General features: G+C 44.0%; 1 protein-coding gene across 8 annotated transcripts in view; it reads right to left on the bottom strand.

The window, feature by feature from the left end:
• Positions 1-18,260: 18,260 nt before the first annotated feature.
• CYRIA (CYFIP related Rac1 interactor A) overlaps positions 18,261-25,379 on the bottom strand; it is a 339,563-nt gene continuing 332,444 nt past the window's right edge. For all 8 annotated transcript variants that reach the window (XM_078647768.1, XM_078647767.1, XM_078647763.1 and 5 more), the window contains one exon: positions 18,261-21,629. In XM_078647768.1, coding sequence (XP_078503894.1) covers positions 21,566-21,629 — 64 coding nt within the window. In that variant the 3' untranslated portion in view covers positions 18,261-21,565. The remainder of the gene's footprint in view (positions 21,630-25,379) is intronic.

The following is a 25,379-nucleotide window of genomic DNA, read 5'->3' as shown; positions in this document are numbered from 1 at the left end:
CATCTTGTGCGGATCAGTGACGGACATCTGCTTTCTGCAATCACAGTATGGCTTTAATCCTGTTATTTTATGTGGGGATAGCCTTCTTTTGCACACTGTGAAAAGTTTGGAAGTCGTCTGAAACCCAACAAATTCAGGAGCACGAGAAATGTGAATAACACAATAACAGGATGAAGTGGACTTGCTGAAAACCCTTATAAGTATATTATACACATAATTTTAGTAAGATCTAAAAAGGACTGCATGTAAAATAATTAGGCAGTATTTCAAGTTAATATATAAAAAGCTTGCAATCATTCAGATGTAAACACTATGCACAGGATCTGTACAGCCACTGAAAGCGAACATAGCCAATAGGTAAAGTGGGATCAGATGAGGAGAAACGGCCACTACAACGCGGCCGTGGTTACCACGAATAGCCTTTACCACGCATACCTTTACTACGAGATACATAGTAAAGGCATGTGTGCTAAAGGTAAAAAAAATTCAAAGCGTGGGTTTAAAAAAGGGGGCTCGGTGCCCCCCCTCCCCCCCAAAAAAACAACTGTTTCCGACGTTTTCAGTTAAAGAAGAAAAAAGATGTGGAGGCAATCGGCGTCGTTAGAGGAAACGGAAAGACACTTCCGCTTTACGACATGAAACGAAAATCGGAAGTGCTTGGAGTGGAGAGGTAAGGGGGAATTAGGGGGTGGTGTCGCGCAGGGGTAAATTTTAAGGGTACATTTTTAGGGTTAATTTGTAGGGTCGGAGATATCCTTTAACATGAAAATGCCATTAACATGCATAGTTTAACAACGAAAATCGTTGTAAAAGTATGCGTGTTAAAGGCATTTTCGTGGTAAAGGATATGCGTAGTGATGGCATTCGCGTTGTAACGCATGCGTTGCAACGGAATGCGTTGTAACGTCATACAACCCTATATGATCACTGCCCCATGATGTATGCTGTGGAGGGTGGAAGCAAATTGTGAACGGCAACTATGTGTGTAACTTATGTTTGATTTCTGGAGAAAAGCTATTAGTTAGATGAGACAATTAAAGCGGTCACTAAAGGAAGACTTAAAAATAAAGCAGTTGAAAGTTTGGAACCAATCATTAGATGTAAAAGGTCAGGCTTGCCAAGCTCCCACTTAATATTGATTATGCATACCGTAAAAAGAAGTGGTATAAAGACAAAGCAATAAAACTGGGTTCCCATCAAATTCCAACAAACCACACTCTTCTGCCTAGCATGATGCCAAAATCAGTTTTCTGCACACATCGTAATGATGCCCTTCTAATGGAAGTACTACCTTGTTGTGTAAAGACTTTCTCGGCAGTAGTCACTGAAAAACTAGTAAAAGTTACTTCTTTCTTAGCAATTCTACAAACCTAAAAAAATTAAAACCCCATGTGCCATTAAAATTTTAGGTAAATTTCATCTACACGATAATCACTTTGCATTATGCTCCTGTGCAATTTCACGTAGATCACTTTTCTTTTGCGTCAATGTCTGAGTCCCTTCTTCCATTTTAGATAATCCAACTCCAAAAAACAACAAATACATTGAAAATGAATAAAATTACACATGGTCTTTAACAGGCTTACTAACGCTATAGGTGTTACTGCATAAATGTCAGACCAGGTACAGAGAGAAGTGCAACTTAAGATGCCACATCCAAACCCACAAAACCCTGCATTTGCGTATCCTCGTCACCCAACATCAACTGAAGGCCCTACAAGTTCCTTGCTCATCGTGGTTAGCCAGCACAGACAAGAGTTATCTCTCGCGTTTTGCAGGCTTTTGCCTATGGTGCTGAATACCTAACGGGGTGAATTGGGTGCCAACTCCACGTAGTGTGGCAGGTCACCACCCAGTGCCCAGATGTAGAATAGGAGTATAGGGAGCTACCTGGAAGCGTGAATATATCCCTCTGCAATGGCTGCTCATAGTCAGGCGCTTACACGCCTCGCTATATTCATCCACATCGGCTACTCTACATTGCAGCGAGACCTCAGTCTGACTCTCGCACACCACATAAGCAAGGTTCCTATGTCAGGCTCACAGCACAGGCATCCTATCCTGCTTCTCTGCAGATACAAGTATGATCAAGCTCAGGTGACTCCCACAGTCAGTGAGTAAAATTACTTCCCATTTTGTGTTGGTCTTGGATGTTTGCAGCCTGTTTTTCTTCGAAGATGTCTTTCGAGTGACATGGTACGGTGACTCTTCCCTCAGCTGGCAATGTACATGTGCACCAACTCCATGTTAGATTGCTTTCCGCACAGCGGGTGAGAGTAGTATGGAATAGCAAGTAAACCCTGTATGATGCAAATGTGCTTTGCAAGGAGAAGATAATGAGTGAAAAAAGTATAGAGATCTGTGATCAAAGCCACACACGTCTTAGGAGGATGCTTAAAGGGTAAGTTACATTTTTTTTCAATGCATATGTTGCTGTAGCTACACATGCACTCCAAAGTCTGAAAAGCAGAGCACCCTATACGCAATTGCTAGCGCGTGGATGTCTGGAATAATGTTCTCAGGTCTCTCTGAGCAACCATTGCTTGTTGTCTAGCTAGAACATTCACACAATAGTGTTTAGTAAATGATTGGCCTGTCCATTAAGCGAATGCTCGCTTTCTAGGATCATCTCAAGGTTTTTGATCTTCTACTGGAGCAGGGAGCATGCCTAAAGTGTTGGGCCACCAGTTATCATTCCAAATCCAAGCTTGCATACCAAAGAGCAACACATCTGTCTTGTCCCTATTAAGTTTAAGGAAATTCCTTTACATCCAGCCTGCAACTGCAGGCATACATGAGAAAAATTATCTGAGGTAGCTGCCCAGTTCTTAGGTATCGACTCAATGATCTGTGTCGTCAGCGTAAGATATCGCATGCAGCCCATAAAAACGGATAATGGTTGCCAGTGGAGGTAAATAAAAATGTAATATAGAGCTCAAAGATGAGCCCCAAGGTACTCCACATGGAAAAAGAAGCATTTGTAATGTAATGGGTCTTGCATTAGTGAATGTTCGAGCTTTTGGCTTGGCAAATGTTAATGGCTGTTAGGTTTTTTTTGTCAAAAAATATACTACCAGTAGCATAAGTAATAAATGAAAAGGCTTGAAACAACAAAAGGGTGCAGTACCATAGGTTGTTACTAGGTGTCCCTGTGGAGATGTAAAGGCACCTCTATTGTAATTATAAAGAGAAAGATTGCATTAAGGCTGCAGTACCTTATGCGTCTAACAGAGGTCCCTTTACAACTCCACAGGGACACCTAGTAGCAGCCCCGTTGTGCACTACAACTTGGCGTGACCAAAAAAAAAAAAGCATTGGAAACCAGACATGCGGCGTTGGTGAAGCAAGAATAGTGCTGTTGTAAAAAAAAAAAAAGCTGTGTGGGATCCAGAAACCTGTAGCTCCATGGTGGGACCAAATAAATGGATATTGAACAAGCGCGGTGTGCCACGCTGCATACAAAATAAAATTTAAAAAAAGGATTTGGGCAAGCCTCGCTATAAGAAAGGCGCACAGCCGCCATTGTTCAATCATGCCAGTCTGCTTCCAAAAGTTTGTCAAGCTGTGCATTAGAAAAATAAAAACACGCGTCCGCCAGTGTAAAAGGTGAAGCACGACGTGAAACGCTGCTTTGCACTGAAAGTAATTACAAAAATAGTGCACACAAACTGTAAATAACTGATCCTGAGTAACAACACATGTAACGGGCTGTCGTTATGGGAAAGTCTCCAGGGGAAAAGGCGGTACTAAGGAGAGACTAGTAAATATATTAACCAAGGAAACAAAAGCATTTAGAGAAGACAGTCAAAGGAGCCAATAAAAAACATGGGCAGCTTGGGCGGAGCTTAATGCCCATATCCTGAACACAGTATGTCTTGAAGAGACAGCGCAAGCGCTGCCTAGGAAAGACCTAACCATCACAGTAGTACTGATTTAGCATCATCCTCAGAGAATGATCCTTAAGAAAGGAGGGCAGCAGAGCACTATCCGTAATGCTTATTTCTTGTAGGTGTTCACTCAGCAGAGAAGGGAAGATAGTATCGAAGACCGCGGACAAGTCGAACAGAATCAGAGCCGCGCCTTGCCCTTTATCCACTAACCGCTTAATGCAATCTGTCGGAAGCCAAACTGAGAAGTGTCCAGCCATCCTTGATCTTCCACAAACTTTATTCAGTAGCCATTTAGATGTCTCTCAAGGATCTTGGCATGAAGCAGGAGTAACTAGATCGGACGGCAATTTTCCGATCTTTATTATAAAGATTAGGCTTTTTAAGAAGAGGCCTGATCACACCTCCTTTCAAATTTGCAGAAAGCAGTCAGAGGAGATAGCGTTATTTATTAAGGATGCAAGAGCGCATGTAACAGTACCAGCCCCCAGATTAAATTTTGTTGGTACTGTATAAGGAGTTCTCCTTTATGAGATCTAGTTTATCATCTCTAATCCTGCTCCTACGAGAGGCTTTATCATGCTCCTCATAATTATTCCTTTATACTTGCTCTTGAGGGCGACAAGCCTGCCTAATAGCTCTCAGCCTCTTATTAAACCAGGGGGCCGAAGGTGAAGTCCTCTACAGCTTAACTTCCTGCACAGTGGCTACTATATTGGTGGCTGCCCCCAGCCAGGCAGCCACGTTTTCTGACCCATTGTCCACATGCTCCGGTATCTTGACAGGCGTGCTACCTAGCTGACTACATATGTCAGTTAGGGGAATGTTCCCTAAGGGGGCCATAAATGTGGCCTTCTTGTTCATAGTGAGCCCTGGGTGTAAAATGGAGGGCTGTTTTGTTTGTAGGATAGCAAGTTTGGATACACTGAACTATCCACTTTGCAATCCCAGCTTTGGAAATGGGTTGTTCTTTATGGGGTTTTGCAAAGGCAACAGACAGTTGATCTCACTTGCTGAACGGTTTGGCTCTGACAATGTAGTGCATGAGAGTATGTTTTAAATACAGCACCCACTCCGCTACCGAATGAGGTTGTGGGAAGAAGACTGGGAGCTCTATAGTCTGATTAAGGTGGAGTGGAGCAACAACCTTATGGAGGAACTTAGGCTTTGTCCTGAACTCTACCGTTTTCTCATGGGCTTGTATAAATGGTTCCTGCAGTGTGAAGACCTGTAACTCACTAATGAGGTGTATAGAGGTTACAGCAACAAGGAAGGCTACTTTTCAGGAAACGTACTGAAGCAGGCAAAAATGTAGGGCTTCAAAGGCAGGAACTGTGAGTCTGGTAAGTACAATATTAAGGCTTCATACAGGTGCCGGTAGAACCCAAGGGGTGATGACTCCTCCATGTACGCCTAACCTACAGGGATGCAAAAGACTCTCTAGCTTGCCTTTATGCAGTTATAGCTGCTAAGTGGAGGCGTATAGATGTATAATCTAGGCAAGACTTTGAGGTGGAGCAGGTAGATGAGGGCTTTGACAGGTCTCAGACTATTTATCTTATTAGCGATGCAGTAGTGGTCAAAGTTTTTCCACTCTACGGCATAGCACACTCATGTGGTAACCCTACAAGACACAGGATGTCCATGTATTACTAGGGGAGGCCAAGTAACCAAATTCTAAGACCAAAGATGCCAGATCACTATCGTGAGAAGGCCCAGCCTGTTGGAGAGTTTCTCGTGAAGACTGATGGACATCCCTATTAGGGACAAATACCAGGACTGGCTGACACAGGTGAGAGCTATCAGGATGAGTCTGCGATGTTTGCAGCATCTTACACCCCACCAGTGTAAGGAGTGGGTGAGGTGGAAGAGCATAGGCCAATATACTTGTTCAGCTGATTCAAACTGCAAAGCCCATTGACCGAAGCTAAGGTTACTTGAAGAGGAAGTTAAAACATTTTACTTTCTTGCGGGTGGCGAACAGGTGATTTTGGGAGTGCTCCAGTGCGGGGAGAACTGGTAGGACCTGCAGGTGGAGTTCCTATTTGTGGACTTGCTGATGCATCCTGCTTAACAGGTAAAGAAAGTTAGTCGTCCACACCCAGGAGGCACTTGGCTATTAGGTGTATGCAGTGGTGAAATCTGAGCGAACAGTTAAAAGGGAGTGCGAGTGGGGGCACTCCTGCTTATGAAGGTGGTAGTTATGTTGTCGGTCCAGACCAGGACTACCTTGCCTCGAATAAGTGGTAGGAAGGCTTTGAGGGCAAGGTAATTGCTGGTAGTTCCAGATAATTGATATAGTGCCTTGGCTGACCTAGAGTACACACACCTTGTAGTGTGTTGTGGTCGAGGTGCGCTCCCCACCCAGCATGGGAGGCATCCTTGGAAATGACGACTTGTGGAAAGAGGTCTAGAAAGGCCTACCTTGCAACAGGCTGTTGCTGTTCCACCACTGCAGTGAGAAATGGGCGCTAGCTATTGCCAACACTAGATCTTCCATCTGATCCCCAGTTATTGGCCAATGTGCGGAAAGGCACCGTTGCAACACGAGTGTGTAGCCCGGTCATGATGTGACTGAAAAAGAGGGAGAAGCTGGTCAAAGGCCACGACCCTTGCAGATGACTGAATTTGAAACCGCTCCAAGAAAAGGTTGGATTTGGAGGGGTTGGACAAAAAACTTGAGCACATTTATGGTAAACCCAAGACTGTGAAGTAGTGAAATGGCTGTTTTTAATTGAAGGGTTTTTATTCAAGGCATAACAAGAGGAACAAAAATACAAAGAAATAAAAAAAAACAGGCCGGGCACTACATAATCAAGTCATGCAGAGAGTTGATGTGCTACAGCACAAGCTTACCAGTAATCATTGGGTGCAATACAGCAGGTTTATGATTCATCAAATCGTGTGTGCAGGGGAGAACAGGGGCCAGTGCATGTATCTCTATGACCAGCAGGTAGTGTGACTGCTGGAGAAGAAGCCCCAGCTAGCAATCGGTTGATTGCACTCTTTATCAGCCAATCATTGATGTAGGGGAAAACATGGATACACGTGAACCTTAAGTGGGCGGCAACCACTGCCACGCACTTGGTGAAGACTATTGGGGCAATGATGACAACGAAAGAGAGTACCTTGTAATGAAAACCCCGGTACCTTAAAATAAACCAGAGGCAGCGTCAATGGGTGGGGTGGAGAGGGACGTGGAGGTAGGCGTCCTTAAGGTAGAACACCACCATATAGTCACCCTGCTGGATTAGAGATCTGATACCCTGCAGCGTCACTATGTGGAAATGTTCAGAGAGAACATATCAGTTGAGGGGATGAAGTCCACAAAGGGTCTGAGAGAGCTCCGCTTTTTGGTGATAAGGAAGTAAAGTGAGTAAACGCATTTGCCCCACTGACGGTCAGACACTTGCTCAATGGTGCCCTTTTGAAGGAGTGCTTGGACCTCTTCCTCTAACAGACGCAGATGCTCACTGCTGAGATGGTGTTTGATGCCGGGATGTTGGGTATGTTGAGAGAAGTTCTAGACAATAGCCATGCTGAAGTATGCCTAATATCTACTTGTCTTGTGCAATTTCCTGCCAGCGGAGAACACCCTGGAGCCTTCCCCCAACAGGTGTTTTGTGATTAGGGGGGGAAGGGAGGGAGAGTCATCGTTTGGCGGCAGAGGATCCTTTTCCAGATTCTCCTTTGCCCCTACCTCTGTTATTTCAGTACAGCCTCGAAAGAAACCCTTTGAAGACTGCTGTTGGTAGGCCTGTTGCTGTCTCTGATATGAGGAAGGGGTATATGAGGAAGGGGTGTCTGAGGAGGTGGTCTTACTGCCTGTTCTATACTGTTGCCTCCGAACCAACCCCCACAGAGGGGGTGTTTTGAAGGCACCTGTAGTCTTGGATGTGTCAATGTCTTTCTTCAGTTTTTCTGGCATTTTCTCAACCTGTGGAATGAAGAGTTGTTCGACATCAAAGGGCAAGTCGAGCAAATGCTCTTTAAAATCAGAAACACGTATACTGGTATTGATTCCATGAGCTGTGGTGTTGGCACCATCCAGGTCGCAAGGATGGTGGCATTGGAAATGGTTTTTCCCTTTACCACAAACTCTTCAACCACTGCTTATATTCCTCGTGGAGATGCTTAAACAAATCCTACATTTTGTCCCAGTGTGCCCAATCGTACAAGGAGAGCAAGCCAAATAGAGTTAGCAATGCTCCAGTCTGTAGTCGTCTGCACTGCTATTATCTTCCCTGCCCCATCTATCTTTTTGGTCTAGCTGGAGGAGGGGGGTTGGTGAGGAAGAGCGTGGAAATGAGGTGAAGGAGAAGGAGAAGGAAAAGGAGGAGGAGGTGGTCGTGGGGGTGAGGGGGACAATGGAGAAGGCTGGTGACATTATGCTTGTGCTTTTTTGAACTTAGGAAGTGGGGGAGGCTCCAAACCCAAATTCCTCCTCAAATGCGAGATTCCTCTTCCGAGATAAAGCCTCTGTCAGCATAAACAGAAGATTTGTAGATATTTTATGCTGGAGGATGGGTTGTGCTGAGTCCCCAAAGCCTGCTGTCAGCAGTGGTTTAGGTTCCGAGTGGGCTCTTGAAGTCAACTGCAGTTTCGACTGTCGAGGACGACTGCAGTACTGAATCAGGTTAAGGTGCCGGCACCAAAGGTAATTTCTGCTTTGATGGTCTGTTCAAGATCTTCAGGCTTGAAGGACGTGTTGGTTCGGTGTCTGAAGGAAAGAGGGTTGTCAACCATGGCCCAAACAGGGCAATGGTGGCCGAGCTGACTATATATAAAATGTACGGGCTTCAGCGCCCTATCCGTTCTGATGTTCAGCCTTGGCTTGGGGAACTGTGCAGGCTTGAGCTATGTTTCGGAGACCACGGTACTCACTGTTGGCGTCTTAATGTGTGCTTTGAAGCACCTGTGACCTGCTCCTCTTCCTCCCCGTCCCAGAGGAAAAGACTTCCTTTGGGCTCTGAGACAACTGGACCAGCTGTGCTCCTGTAGTTCCGGCTTCTCCCTCTTATGCCTTGATGATATGTTCCCAAAAAATAATGGTGGTGTCTTCGGACTCCTGCCGCGGTGTTCTCTGATTGGCCCACTTTCACTTGTGTTGGTACCAAAGTGTCTTTATGGACTGGAAGGTCAGGCAGGCCACAGACTTTGAATTGTCATGGCCAGGAGAGGCAGACATTGCAAACCGGATGATGATCATCGAACACAGAGCTCAGTCAGTACACATCATGACTTGAAAGATTTCTGTGAAGTAAAACAAGTTAACACAATGAGATGAAGGACGGAGCACTGAAACTTTTCAGACACTCACTCCCAGTCACAGATCTGGGTTGAATCCATCATCGTTCTTTATCTCACTTCGCCACCCCAGTTCAGACACAGCTATATGCAAATCAGTCTTGACCTTGTGCCTCATGGGAACAGTCCTTCCCGAACTACCAAGCCATGTCTTCCCTGGACCGGAAACAAGCATCTTGGGACCGGTTTCGGGGTAACAGCCCTCATTAACCAGGCTAACTTGAATCCAGTGGCAAAGTGCGCAAGGGACCCACATCTGGGCATACCCTGCCAACTTAGGGCAAACAAAGCAAACACAAGGAGATGAAGGACGGAGCACTGAAACCTTTCAGACACTCAGCCCAGTCGCAGATCTGGGTTGAATCCATCATCGTTCTTTAGCTCACTTCGCCATTCCAGTTCAGACACAGCTACAGGCAAATCAGTCTTGACCCTGTGTCTCATGGGAACAGTCCAGATCCATCTCCTTGTGTTTGCTAAGTAAAACAAGTTTCAAATATCTGAGCGCAATACTCGATGGCAGGAGTATGCTGAGCATGTTTATCTACAGCAACCTATGTTGCTACGAATAAACAGTTTCCCAAAAGTCTCTATAATCTTTAATTCACAATCATGGGGTGAGAAGGGAAAGGCATTTCAGTTGTATCGCTGGTAGATGCCTGTACCGCAAAGGCTCTCTGGAGTTGGTTGCATAGTAAGAAAAGCAGGTTGGCCTGGTGCAGGATGATGGTGATGAGTGACCTGCTTATCAACAGGTGGACATGAGCATTGTTTTGACCAAGTGTCTAAAAGGGTACCTGTCAAGGCATTATTAAACGGAATCAGGTGCTCCTGATTGCCTGCTGGTCAAAGCACGGCGCGATCACTGCAGAGATAGATTTTTCTCAGAGTTTCTACATCATCTTCTGGCCCCAGCGAGGGGGTCTATGCAAAAGGATCCGGTAGAGGAGATGGCGTCAGAAGCTAAATAAGCACCAGAGACGGTGCTATACTTAAGTCCTAGGGTCCGAAATCACACCAGAGGAAACCAGTAAAGTGGAAACTATGTGCATAACCTCCTATTTAAAAGCTTCTAATTGCTGCTACGTCACACATAGATCTGGGAATTCAGTGTGCGCCAGGACCAAACACTGTATAAGGTCTGATGGAGATTGGAAGAAAGATTGGTGGGCACATTGACAGCCTTGTGCCTTCTCTGGAGCCTGAAAGTGGCAGGAAGGAGCGGATTTCTGCTTCAACTTCCTCTGATTTTTCTTGGACATTCCCAAAGACTTTAATCACAATGATCTGCTGCGGCAATAACTTCGGAAGCAAGAACGGGACTGTCCTGATTTTGAATGATCGCAGTCTTCTCTGATTCAAACTTCATTGTCTTTCTAGAGTTTTGCAATATAACAGATGGCTCTGCCATCAAAAATGGATTGCAAGTACCTCATGCTATCACTGTAAAGTTTACTGACCCAGGTTATTTGGAAGGTATTGATTGGTCTCTTTTATGAGGACCGCTTAAAGCTCTGTGTTTAGAAACTTGCTAAGTGTTAAGCTACCACATTCTTATGTTAAGATGGGTGAATACGATGTCAATGCATGATATGTGCAAGCCCATCGGCAATACCAATAAATGCAACAAACTTATGCCTGTAGAAGAATGTCAATACCCATTAATGCAATGTCAGTGTATGCCATAATCTATGCCCGCACAAGTGTTGATACTGGTAGAAACAATGTTAATGTATGCCATAGTCCATGCATGCATAACAATGTCAATATCCGTAAAGGCAATGTCTATGTATGCTATGACAACTGTACTCACAATATTGAGAACGTCGGTCAAAATGATATCAATGATCACCACATTATTTGTACAAGTGCCAACAAACTGGCATCATTGCTGTCAGATTCACCCAAGGTGACCTCCCCATCAACCCCGAGTCAGGGATACGTGGTCAGGCAGGCCTTGCAACCCCAAATCACGCTCATTGAGAAACAGGTCAAAAATTGGGCCCCACTTAGCCCAGAGACATGCGCACACTGACCCCACAAATAGACAGTTGCACCACAAACAGGTCAGATGAAAAAATAGCACTAATCTAGAGGCCACATGTAGATAGAAACACACAGCCAATCAGGACACTACATGCACATCACACATAGTGATCATGAGCTCTCCACACCAGACATCTGGACACATACACACTGGCCTACACTAGCTCCCCTTGAGGTCAAGAGCCATTTGCGACCCTTATCTGATGCCCACATGTGTTTTTTACAACTAAGATGCCTTTTCAAGAATGCAGAAATGCTTTATTGTACCTCACAAGATCTATATATTGTCGGCCGAAACTTTGCACAAGAGACTTTCTTCAAACGCACTCTGTTGATACTCTCCCGGACGCTGCACTTAATTAAACCAATTTGTTCCTGTGTTTGCCAAATACCTCTTGTCTCATTTCCTTAAGGTAAATTTATATCCGAGCAACACCTAGATGTCAGATATAGTACTCCGTGATCATCAAGCTCACTCTAGGATGATCCGTGAGCACTCCTGTATACTCCCCCAAACTTCCACTATTTGAAACAACTTGTTTCCAAAGTAGTATCATCATCCCGCTCAAATCTGGAGAAACCTGCATGTATTACTTGCCCAAAACCATATTGCATCAAATAATAGCAATTCCCCTCCCTCAAGTGAGTTTCTTGACGTCAGGGGCGTATCTTTTCGTCACCTTCATCACTGCACCACCTGTTGACCTTCTTCGGATGCCTATTGTGGTGGAGCATGGCTATATCACCATTTTTCTAGATTCACCTCTATAGTTAAAGGTACTTCTTGCTGTAGTTAAAAAGGACAAGTTACTTACCTTTGGTAACACCCTATCTTTTAGTGATAGAATCTAGCCGCAGATTGCTTATCTTAAAATGCTGGCCAGGCGCCAGGCTGGATCCGGAAATGTTCTCAGCAGTACCTCAGCACATAGGTAGAGGGCGGCGAGTGACTCCACTGCGACGTAGTTTCAGGAATGTGATGTCAACAAATTCAATATAAACCTAACTCCGACTTGCTGAAGACTGTTTCTTAGTGATTATTTCCACGCCAATATGCAGAGCCACGTAGAGAAGCAGTCTCAGGATACAGTGTGCCAAAAAGGAAAACATATTGTATCAACAAATACCGATCAAAAGAACAGAAGTAGAATGCAAAGAGGAGATTTAGGAGACCTCACGCCCTTAGTTTGCAGAGCGGGTCGATAAGGAATCTGCAGCTAGATCCTGTCTCTATCAGGCAAGGCGTTACATAAGGTAAGTAACTTGTCCATCTGATGGAGGCATCTAGCCACATATTCCTGATCTTAAAATCAGATACCCAAGCAATACCATCCCTTGATGGGCTGCAATACGACCTCACCAAAGATGAGAAGCTGATCCAAAAGATAGAAGGGACCAGACTATCTGAAAAATGCTAAGTGAGGTAAGCTGTTCACCGAAGGACTGATCTCCAAGAAGAATAATGGAAAGCCATGTAGGAAGTAGAAAGCAACAAGGCCATGAGAAATATGGTATAGAACCAGCAAGAGAGGCAGCCACAAAAAGGAATGCAATCTACGATCAGGGGATAAAAAGGGGCTGAGGACAATAGTCCATAAAGTCCAGCCTCAAAAGCAATGGAAGGAGCATACACATTTAGCATTGCTGCAGCGAACACATACAACAATAAAGAGCACCCACCGATCGTCAAGGAAACTAGCCTCAGAAGCAGATTTCAGAAAAAGGGGGCCTTTAAGCAAAGATAATGGACAAAAAAAAAAAAAATAGAACAAAGAATGCTGAAGAGCATCGCTAGAAAAACAAAAATGGTGAAAATAAACATTTCCAACACTAAGAACCTTGATACATAGATCAGACACCCTCCGGAAAAAATGTAACAGAGGTTCTCATTGAAGAGAAGGAAGGAAACAGACAAGGACAACCAAGAAGGTTGAACCAGCACACCAAAAAGGTTTAGGTAAAACGCAGCGACATACACCATATGGAAGGCCAGACGACCATATGTGCAATCACACACATAGATATACCTAAAGTAAAAGACATCTACAAGAGATCCATTCAAGAGACAGGCATATAAATGTAGAGACATCCAAAAATAAATGTATACAAGGAAAAATTTGCATATAAAAACACAGATATTTCCGTAGACACAAGTCATTCAGGGTACAGCAAAAGCATATCCACTCTTCCAAAGGTAACCCACATACTCTGCCAGTGAGCAGGAGGCCGAGAAGTGGAGGAATGGGGAACACTCCAAGAACAGGAGTAACCAAGGTAGGACAGAAAGAATACATCTTACAGTCTTAATGAAGAGGTTACAATAGTAACTGAGGTGGAGACAGAAAAACAAGCTGGGAAACAGCAACCCAATGCCACATAGCAGTAGAAAGCACAAGGCATCGCCCACTACAGGAATACAAGGTCAACTATCCAAGAACCAATGCCACTGACTGAGGAAGGATGCCATCAGTCAGTAGCAGGAGAAGCAAATAATTATCAGCATGCTGAAAGTCCAACCTTTAAACAGACAAAGAAGGAGAAAAAGAAGAAGACCATCCATTTGGTGAAACAAAGGGCTGGTGGAAACAAGGGCCAACAGGTAGTCGATTATGGCAATCACACATGGTCCAACTTACGGAAGGAGAAACGGGTAAGAAACTTGACCAAAGCTTCATGGAAACGTGAGAATAGATGAGATATGCGCCCCCCCCCTCTCCCAAAGGGGAAGAAATACCCCCAACCAAAGAAGAGGGGTAAAAGGTAACCTCTCCCATAGAACAAGCATTAGCAATACAATCGGTCTTGCCTTTGGGTCCTTATATGTATTTAGCTATGCAGCACATTAGCCTGAGTGCTGAAACAACTACTGTTCTTTAACATGGAGGGAAAGTAAGCACCAAACTGCGTGACATGCCAGGTATGGGAACACATGGAGAGAAATACTGCCTTTCAGCGGGACATGGTATAGTCCAAAGCTCTGGTTTTAATATAAAATCAGGGGCTTCAGTGGACCATTTCTGTGGACTGGAATCTAGAGAATGCTAAAGTGATTCTGGAATTTTACTGACCTCTGCTGGTCTTTTTCTATCAAGAAAGTTAAATAGAGGCAGTTGCCAGAAAATTTTAAAAAAAAGTCCCTCAGCAGAAAGCAATTCTGGTATTTTACTGACCTCTACTGGTCGTTTTCTATTAAGACAGTTAAATGGAGGCAGGTGAACAGAAAAGAAAGTCACTAAGCGGAAGCAGACAAGTCCTAGGGCTGATCTCCAGAGACCACAAAGTACATACACATATAAGTATATACTAAAATATATACAAGAGGTCTCGAATGCTCGACCTAAAAAGGGATGCAACGAAGGCAGGAGTGGAGGAAAGATGCAGGAAAGAAAGGGGAACCCAGCCTCTTGTGAAATAAAGATACCAGGAATGGATCCAAACAATCAAGGTGTCCCAGGTGAAGAGGACTGAAAAAACAGCAGACAACAGCTACCCCACAGGTACGATGGCCGGTATGTATAAAACATGCACAAGAATGCCAGACTGCTGGAGACAAACGGTCACAGGTGCACAGCAAGACTGGAGTTGTGGAACCCAGGCCTGAACTAATAGAAACACAATAGGAGCAATCCATGCAGTTCAGAGAATAAAACAAAGCAAAGAGAATGGCCACACCGAAAAGGGTCAAAGATGGAAATGAAAACAAATGAGGACACAGAGAAAAGAAGAAGGCGAAGTCCCTACAAGGGGTACTAAGTGCATAAGTAGCTCAAAAAAATATCCCCAAGGCATCCAAAATACTGTCCCAGAAAACAGGGAACAAGGTTATAGTGCAACCACACAACACAAACAGAATACCTACCACAGAGTGAGTACGGGGGTAGGAAAATTCTAGCATTAAAAGAACTGACTCCCAGGAAATAGCAAAGTTCCAGATGGCTGGAAACTAAACCTGTCACCGACAATATAAATTAGACAAAAATTACCTGCAGAAAGCAGAAACACCACACTGGGTGTATCCCTGGAGGGTAGAGAAGAACTGTGTCCTATGAAGGTAGAAAAAAGTCAAAACAAGGGGAAACAACTGTCTCCGACGACCTAAGTACAGCAACAGAGGTAAGACTCCTTACCACATTGACTAAACCTGAACCGGCATAAAGCAGTCAGCGTGCGCACCAAAAAGGGAGGTGACATCAAAAGGCATGTCAATCAAAGCAATTTGCGCAGCCTCTTAAAACATGCAAGTACGCAATCATGTGCGCCGATGTAGAACAATGGAAGAGGCCATAGCTCGACCAACACAATCTGTAGTATCCATACCACAGCTTGCTGCCCATCTTGTACCAGGGAGGGCAAGAGACACTCCACAGAGTCCCACAAGGCATGGGAGTAGCGGGCGAGAACACAAGAAATGTTACAAAAGCGCAGAGCAGCGCAAGAAGAAGAGAAAATATGCCTACCACAAGTGCCAAGTTTCCTGGCCTCCCTATCCGGAGGGACAGGGGGAAGAATATCAATATTTTGAGAGGCTAAAGTAGTCTGAACCACTAAAATTATAGTAGAGGGAGGTTGGAGTAGACAGAAGGGATCCTCTGAGGCTGGGCAATCCCTGTGAGAAACCGAGCGATCCACAGGGAACCCTGTTTCAGATTTAGTCCAAGCACCCAACAGGATATCGAAAAGATAGTCACTATAAGGCATGTATATATACATTAGACTGGGCAGGGTGTATAACACCAATTGAGGGGTCTGTGGATAATTCCACTGAAAGAAGGTGCAAATCTAGGTCAACAAAACTCAATTGGGTATGTCGGCCAGGGCAGAACTCACCTCCGTAGCCAAACCAGGAGGAGGCAGGAGGCTGGCGAAGACTCTAAGCCACTGGCGTCATCAAAATAAAAAGCAGCTATAGTAAAGGGGGTGGTACCGTGTCAGAAACTGGAGGCGGGGGACAACCCCGTCTGCAGTAATCCATAGCCATGGTCCTCTGAGGGGGAAAACTAGATTAGAAAAATCTGGGACAGGCGGCTCCATCAGCACCGCATTGGACACCGTGACTAAAGCCGGTCGATGCAGAGAAAGAGAAGGCCTTAACGTCGGAAGGAACGCCGAGAGCACCACTATAGGACATTGGAGTTGGTAGACCAGAAGCAGGAGCCGCGATGGGCTGTGCACCGGCGCTGTTGAGGGGTCAGACACAGGAGGCCGTCCTGAAGCAGAGGAAGAATCTGTTGACGAAATCACCGGCACAACCTCATACATTTCCTTGGGGTCCAAGAAGAGATTGAGAATATTATCTGATCTGAGCCAAAGTTGCCCTGGCCCCAGGATAGGGGGGTAGACGCAGGGTGGCCTCATACCTCAGTACTTCAACAGAAGAGTGGGTATCAGCAGTAGGCGATGAAAGAGACTTCGGCAGCCGGTGCAAAGACTTACCTCTGGATCCGAGTAGTTACACCATCCCCCCAGTCTGAAGGCAACACAGAGGTGGGAAGTGGTGCGCCTCATTTAAATTAATGTTTTCTCTTCTACTTCTATTGCTATCACTTTCCATAAATGGCATGACCCTCCCTTAAGGGGGTGCCACTTGTGAACAGACAACACTTAAATTATTATCCCCAACCATATTCCTTCCAACCTCTTGGTGGAAACAGTGTTCTATCCTTCCCAGGGACTTGTGTCAGTCTTACTAGTTTTAGGTTACCACCTAAGAACACATATCTATTATGGTAAATTTTGTACAGTGTTCTCGTTTTTGTTGCAGTACATCTCAGTGGTCTGTCATTGCAGGTCAGGTGCTGTGACCTTCCATGTGGGAAGTGACCCAGTGTCAGTCCATGTCTAAGTGACTGTAGGAGTGTTATTGGACAGCAGCAGGGTCAGTGTTGATTATCTTGGATTGTTATCAAATGGACCTTTCCCTCTGCTCCTTAGGTCTCTTCCACTCCAGCCGTCACGAGTTCTGTTGTCAGGATTGGCTGTATGCCGTTTTTAAGGTCTTCTTTTTATCTTCCCAGTCCCAGGCTAGTTCGGAGTTTTCAATGAAAAAGCCTTCCTCTGGAGCATTATTACGTTCGTCAGGGCCAAACAGCTTTCGTTTGAGGCCCTTCGCCCAAAACATTTTATTAAACTGTTCGATGATTTGTGCTGTTTCTGCACTCCTTGATGGTCTGGAAATATCATGGTTCTTCTTACACTTGCAGAGGATGCTCTAGTAATTTCCTTCGGCCTATAGGAAGCATTCTTGGTCTCAGTAATTCAGAATGAGGGCTATAAGGGGCTGTGCTCCGGTGCCGGGCAGGGAGTTGGGGGGTCAGCACCAGGTGGGCCACATCAACTACGATTCAGGTGGAAAGCTTAACCTCAAGGAGTATCTGTTGGTGCAACTACAAGGTGGGTGCTTTCCACATTTTCTGGGAAGCCTAAATCTCTTAAGTGAAGAGCGTCCACCATTAGCCTCCGGGCCTACACCCCTCAGCATTCACATTGTAATACTATCTTTTTCACAAATGAAAACTGCATCCATTGAGAGGCGTTTTTCAATAACCAAATGATAGAGAATCTAGTTTAAAGAAAAAGTCTATGGCAATGTCTTAACTATCCTAAACGCATCTACTGACACAAATCTAGGTGTATTTTAAAAGTAAATAAAGTAAGTGAAATATGCTAACATTAAGCACACTTTCAACACACTCATCCGTTTAGCCCACATGTTTATCGACATTTATGAATCACACATCCTTTAAATAATTGTTTCAGGCTTGAATCTGGTTCATGATTCTATAAAGCTTTGTGAATCAAGCTTAAGGCAAGCAAACAGATAAAAGTTGTTTTACAAGTGAAAAGGAGTTCACAGAAGAAACATTGTCACTAAGAAATAAAGTGAGCACTTGAAAACAGTATAGATAATTTATTCATTTGATAACTGATATTAAATGTTAATGAAAACACAATTAAAGCAAACTTTATTTTGTTTACGGTCACAATATTTTAGTGTGAATAAATACAATTTGAATACAGTGGTTTTGTACCAAACTTCATTTATTTTCATCTCACACAAACTTCTGTACAAAGAAATGCAAACCAGCAAAACAAATGCACCAACCCCTCAAACTACACAATGACTTTTAAAACACCGTTCAACTTTACACAATATTTTCATTAAAGATAGTTAGCTTAAGTTCCCCAAATATTTGGTTCTCAAAAAGAGGATTCTTTTGAAAACACGCCTGGCATGCTAGGCCTCAAACTATTTGTTTATTGGCTTGGTTGGCCCATTGATAAGCTGCCTGCACATTTGGCATTAAAATGTGACGTTATGTGTTTACAGTGGATTGTAATGGCAGGTACTGTGGTGTAGAGCCCCAGGAACTGGTACAAGCTAAAGTATGCTTAAAGAGACTACACTCTGTTTTAACAAGAGAATACCGGTATTGCTAGGACCAGTACATTTATTGTAGTGTATAAAGTCTTGTTTCCAAATGATGAACGTTTGGGCAGCTGCTTGGTTTCAGTACACATTCATGGCTGTAAAAGTACAAGTATTGGCCCATACTCTTCCCGATTTGAATGCGTATCGGAGCATGAGCGCAACCCTCACAAGTCTAGTTTGTGTGTTTTCCTCTTGAAGCACTTCAAGAGGCCGGTGTGGCAGAATAGCGGCAATGTTAGGTTTTCTTAGAATGAGAGAATTGTGACGCCACAATGGCTGACACTAAAGAGGAAAAGTATTTGTACATGGATTCCCTTTGGGGGGATTTCTACCACCCCTTTATAAATACAAAAGGGCATAAAGCCTAGAATGGGAGATGGAAGCCTATTATCCTGACAGGACAAATGCCTCTGAATCTTTCCAATGTTTGCTATTAGCCCATCCACCTACTCTGGAATTTATACTCCCCTGGCACTGTAAAACGAAAGCTGGTTCTAAAATGCCTCTGAAATACTGATGCTGATCAGCTTGATGAGGATCCAATAACAAATACAGAACTAACCAAATTGGACAGAAACACGTTAAGACCAGGCACACCAGGTTAGCACAATGTTGGAGTTTTTGTATTTTTCTCATTTTTGAAACACTGAATGTAAAACACCCTCCTTCCGCAATAATTTTCACCCTGCTCTTTCAATGTTAAATAAACCTTATATTTTATAATTTTAATCTGCTTCCTCTGCCCTGCAGCAATATCACATCGTTTTTATAATAACCTCTGAATATGTGGCCATAGCCCATTGGGCAAGGATTAAAACACTCTGAGGTAACACGTCACTTTCTTAGGAGTTCACAACGCCTACAGATAACTATAGTGCAATTCTTCTCAGTCCCTAAATCTTGCACTTCTAGGGTTGCCTAAAAACAAAGCAAATGCTTTTATCCTAATGTGCACTTTAATGTGGACAAGGACATATAACTGGTGAGTAAGGCCGGTCACGGCACAATACAGTTTCCAGGCAGAGGGGGGGGGGGGGGGGGCTACAAACACTAAAGCATAGTTTGAGCTACACACTTTATTTGTAGGCTTCATTTTGTACAATGAGACATCTTGGACGCCATTAGATTTTTCTGCAATATAATATACTCTGTTATTGTGCTTTAAATGTGACGAACAATCATAATACTACGCAAGTGGTTTCAGGCGTTTAAATAGAATGTGCTGTAAACAGAAAATGACATTCAAACCCAATCAACTCCAAATTGGGTAGAAATTCAGTCCTTCTGTGCTTATATGCAGCATTTCTATGCTTTTGAAATAATCCACAAGCCTATAAGGGGGATGTGCTAATCCAACATCTAAACACAGAAGGGTAAATTCATAAACGTCTGCGACAGCGCAAATGCAGAATGTGTCGTTTTAACAGTGAGACACAGCGCAAATTCACGCATCACTGGCCCTGAGCAAACAGGTCATGGAGCAACGATATTCATCATCATTGTGCTTGCCAAACATGCCTCCTGAAGCAGGACTTTAGCTTACATTTACTTTGGATAGGCACACATTGAAAGGCCATTCACACAGAGATCATACATTTCTAAACCCTCATCTTTAGTGGTCCTACTCAGACTGAATGTGAAGGGTAGTGGTAATGTAGTTCTTTTATAAAGTTTTTCCACACTGTAGAATATGTACAAGAGGATTTGCCCTTGTAAGGACCAACTTACTATACAATGAAATTACTGGGCCAGGTGCAAAGTCCTGCTGTTCCTGTGGGCTTTGATACCAGACACACAGTATACACAGCTGGCCATTCGGACTAGGCATGGCCCCCATTTGTGCATGAGAGGGAAGGGTGAGCATTTTAGCAATCTAGCCAACCCCCAGGTGAACAGCCAGTCCAGTTTGCTTCGTTTACAAATATCTATATGCCACTAGTTGTGTTCCAAAAACTTGCAAAAATCTGAAACGAATCCAGTCCAGATTTTAGTTTGTTATATTCAGGCAGATATCTGGAACATTTTGTGCATCAAATTTACTTCATTATTTTCATGTGTGTGTTCATGTACTACAGGCACTGACATCCACAATCATTCAAGCTTGCCAAATATATACAGCTAACTACCAGAAGAGGTACAGGTAGCACTACAGATCGGGGACTACAGCTAATGACCAATGAAATAAATATTTGAATGAAGGATGTATATGCCCAGAAAAGGCATGATGCATAGTCTCTAAAACAGGGAAAGATGCCATCCCCTTCTACGCGTCACACACATATATTAGCAGCTGTCCAAGAAGTAGCACACAACTAGGCCGCTTTTCCAAATTGAGAGCTTTTTGGATAAACTGGCCATTATGAGAAAGACAAAACAAGACAACGAACCAGAGAAACACGGGAAACTATAACGTGTTAATTACTGATAAGCTTTGTAGAAAACACTGAACAGTAATGAAAGTTAATTTTGCACTCATTTACAGTTTAGCCACTTTGAGCTCGAGCCCAGAGTGACCTATGAAGCTCATCACCTTATATTTAACCTGAGACTAACAATTTTACAATAATGTTAAAAATTAGATCTCCTGGAAAAAGCACTTTAAAAAAAAGTGCCATAAAAAAATAAAACAAAACTCATAAAACAATCATTAGACAGTTATAAATATGTTTAAGTACTTCAACAAAAAAAACATTGCTTTGCATTTGACATAAGGCTATTGTAAAATGTGCTGTGCTATGGACCACGAATCAGGTTACGCCTACAGGACTATACATTTCAGTGACACCAAGGGGGTGGTTAGGTAAATACGCACAAGTATTAACATCAATCTGTATTACATTATGTAAACATATACATCTTCTGAGGTCAGTAAGCAGATCCTCTTCTCTCGCGGGTATTATTGAAGCATAGCTCTGATCTGTTTTGAAGTTGATTCATCGTTTAGGTGTTTTGTGGTGAACCTAAGTTGAAAAAAATACCAACATGAGCTAGTCATTTATTTTAAGTATCCTTTAGAACAAAAGCCGTGATGTTCGCTTTTTCTTCATACACTGACCACACTTTATGAAAATGCAAACATAAATTAAGAAACGTAAATAAAATATATGAAAGAAAGCTTTAAATGTCAGGTGAACCAGTATACTTTTATATGTAAAATTAGTCCCTCATGTACTCCAAAGCAAGGACTCCATAAGAGGTGGAATGAGGTACCAAACACCCAATAAGATAACGTAAGAGAATATGCGTTTGGGCCATGCTAAACCTCAATCCATGTTTAAATAAAACTTGCAACAATAGGCCTCAAAATAGCTGTGATGTGTCAAACAAGACGTAAAAACTACAGTGACTTAGGCTTACACATCAAAATGTAAGAGCAGGAAGATTTCCTTGCAATTTCCTTGAGACATCTGAATTACCGGAAAGTCTGTAAGCAGTGAGAGGTGTAGGAGGAAATCTCAGGCTCAAAGAGTGCAACTTTCTTTAACGACATGAGTAAAGCAGCATGGCCAGCGCTGCAGAGAAGCCAAACATATTTCATGAACACTAAACTGAACGGACTCAAAATGCTTTGTGACATATCTGATTGAAGATTACAAGAGAGGAGATTTTCATTCAACTACATTGCTAGGAGACCTTGTAAACAGCATGTGTTGCACTGTACAAAATAACATGAGACTCAAAGACACTTGCGGGCTATTCACAAAGGAAACTTACACTTGCAGTTTGGATTCCGGAGTAGTGTGCTACCCTCCAAAAAGCCCTTCAACACCTCATCAGGGATAGCAAGCGCTATAGAAATCAGACGCTTCCCTCTTCTATCCCTCCGCTATCTTTTTCAATCCAAATACCCGACTAAGTTGTCCACTGCTCAAATGAATTCATATTTCCCTATAGTTTATTTATTTATTATTAATTCAAGAGTTTTATATAGCGCTGGCTAGACACGGAGGTATCAGAGCGCTTTAAATGAGGTTCCACAAAAATTACATTACAAGATTACGTCAGTTCAATTTACAACAATTGCTAGACAAATAAATGCAAGAGCATAGAAGACGGGATGATTGAAGTGTAATGGGGAAGGGGGTAAGGGTAAAGGGATAGTAGGGAGATAACGGCAGAGAGACAAAAGGAAAGTCTGTCCGAAGTCCGGCTGGGTAGGTGACGGGTCGAGGGGAAGTTCCAAAACCGATCTCCTCTATAGCTATCAGGTAGCTCCACCGGGCGTTGGCCAAATAGCTCGGTCTCGATGTGAAAAACAATTTTTAAAAAAACATGGAGGGCAAGATAAATGGAGCATAGAGGGGAGGGGGCATGGAAGGAGAGAAAGGGGGGATAGGGGAAGAGACAACAGGGAGAGACGAAATGAAGTCTGTCTAACAGCCGACTGGGTAGGCGACGACCAAGGAGGGAGTCCATGGCCCATCTCCCCTATAGCTAAACCAGGTAGCTCCATCTGGCATTCGACAAAATAGTTCAGTCTCAATACATTGAGAGAGGAGAGAAGGAGAGACAAAGATAGAGGGAGTAAGCGGGAAGAGACGACAGGAGAGACGAAAGGAAGTCTGGCTGATGACCGAGGAGGGAATCACCGACCTGTCTCCCCTATAGCTAAACCAGGTAGCTCCATCGGGCATCAGACAAAATAGCTAGATCTCACATGACGAGGGAAAATTCACAGATAGACAGGGTGGGGACTAAGGGCCAGGACAGGTGAAGGCAGAGGTCAGCAGCAGGAAAGTGAAGAGGAGTAGAGCGAGGAGATAAACAGAGTGGGAACTAGGGCCAGGATAGGTGATGGCAGAGGTCAATATCAGGAAAGTGGAGAGGAGTAGAGCGAGGAGGGTAGGCGGAAGGTAGTTCGGCCAGAAGTTTCCATGGATCTGGTGGGCTATAGTTGCCAGCTTAGCCAATGTGCGGGTACTCGGCTGATTCTCTGGTGCAGTCTTGGGTACAGTCAGGTTCTGCATGATTTTTGGTATCCCCATTGTGTAGGCTGGAGTGGATCTTTGCGTGCGGGGTGTTGTCAGTGTCCGGGACATGTGTGGCAGAGCCTCCGTCTATATTTATTTGTGTATTTTATAAAGCGTGCAGCTACCCCAACGGGGTGTCCCGGCGCTAGGCTCAGACAGCTAGGTAATGCAAGGGGGCGGTGTCCTATCAGAAGAGGAAGGTTTTCAGGGATCTACGAAATGCACGCTCCGATTGGGACAAGCGAAGGGAGATAGGGAGTTTATTCCAGCGGTTGGAGGTGCACACTTGGAATGTTTTGCCTCCCATGCGAGCTTTTTTGAATCTCGGGACGACTAGTAGCAGTTTAGAGTTTGATCGGAGGGCTCGAAAGTTGCAGTAAGGGCGAAGGCTTGATATAAGATAGGCTGATCCAAGTCCTTTTGTGCTCCGGAAAGCCAGGGTCATGGCTTTAAATTCAATCCTTTTATGGACAGGAAGCCAATGTAATTTTCGCAAGTATGGGGAAATATGTTTTCTAAGTGAGATGCCACAGACTAGCCGAGCTGCGGCATTTTGCACTATCTGAAGTCTGTGGCACAATCCCGCTGTTAGGCCGAGGTACAGTCCATTAGCGTAGTCCAGGTGCGATGTTGTAAGAGCTTGGACTACTGTTTTTCTAGTATTGCTGGGCAAGTAATTGATGAATTTTTTTATCATCTTTATTTTACAAAAGCAGGCTGCCAAAACAGTTTGGATTTGATTATGAGAAGACAGACACTTATCCCAACTGACGCCCAGATTTCGGACTGAGTCTTGGGGGGGGGGGCGGGCTCAAGTCAACCGGCCACCAGAGGTTCGAGTCCAGAGGGGAAGGTTGATTAAAGAAAAGGACCTCGGTCTTACCCGCGTTGAGTCTCAAAAAGTTAAGATCCATCCACTTCGCAATATCCCTGAGACAATTTTTTAAAGGATCAAAGGTGGTCGGGGAAGGGTCATCATAAGAGAAGAGAAGCTGAATATCATCAGCATAGGATGTCATCTTAATTCCCGTCAGAGATATTAATTCGGCCAAAGGGGAGAAGTAGACATTGAAAAGAAGCGGGCTCAACGAGGAGCCCTGCGAGACACCCCACTTAAGTGGCCTGCTGAGAGAAGTGAAGGGAAGAGTATGAACTTGTCGTTTGCGGTCAGACAAGAAAGAAGCAATCCAATTGAGGACCGTGCCTTGAATGCCTATAGTTCTAAGACGATTCAGGAGGATCGGATGAGAGACGGTGTCGAATGCCACCGAAAGATCCAGCACCAACAACACCGCCCTCGATCCCCGGTCCTGTGTCCACCGCACGGAGTCGGCCATTTCAATCAAGGCCGACTCCGTGCTGTAGCCCGGACGAAATCCATGTTGAGAATTATGTAACAGGCCATTTGATTCAATAAAGTTGGCAAGCTGTTTATGAGCAAGCCTTTCGAGAATCTTGGCCGGAGCAGGGAGAACGGAGATGGGCCTATAATTGCCCGGATTCTCTGGGTCCGCATTGGCCTTTTTAAAAATTGGAACCAGAAGGGCATCTTTCCACGCTTCTGGAGAAATGCCTGAGCTCAGGGAAGCATTCCAAATGAGATTAAGATGGGGGTTTAGGAGAACTGCTAAGGTTTTATATTGTTTAGCCGGCCATGGATCTTTGGGAGATCCTGATTTACATTTAAGTAATTCCTGGAGGGAGCGGTCTTCCGGAATTTCCAAGGAATCTGCAAAGACA

Source organism: Lissotriton helveticus, chromosome 6 (assembly GCF_964261635.1).
Source record: "Lissotriton helveticus chromosome 6, aLisHel1.1, whole genome shotgun sequence".
Taxonomy (NCBI): domain Eukaryota; kingdom Metazoa; phylum Chordata; class Amphibia; order Caudata; family Salamandridae; genus Lissotriton; species Lissotriton helveticus.
The sequence above is the reverse complement of the archived record's forward strand: the minus strand, read 5'-3'. Positions and strand labels throughout refer to the sequence as shown.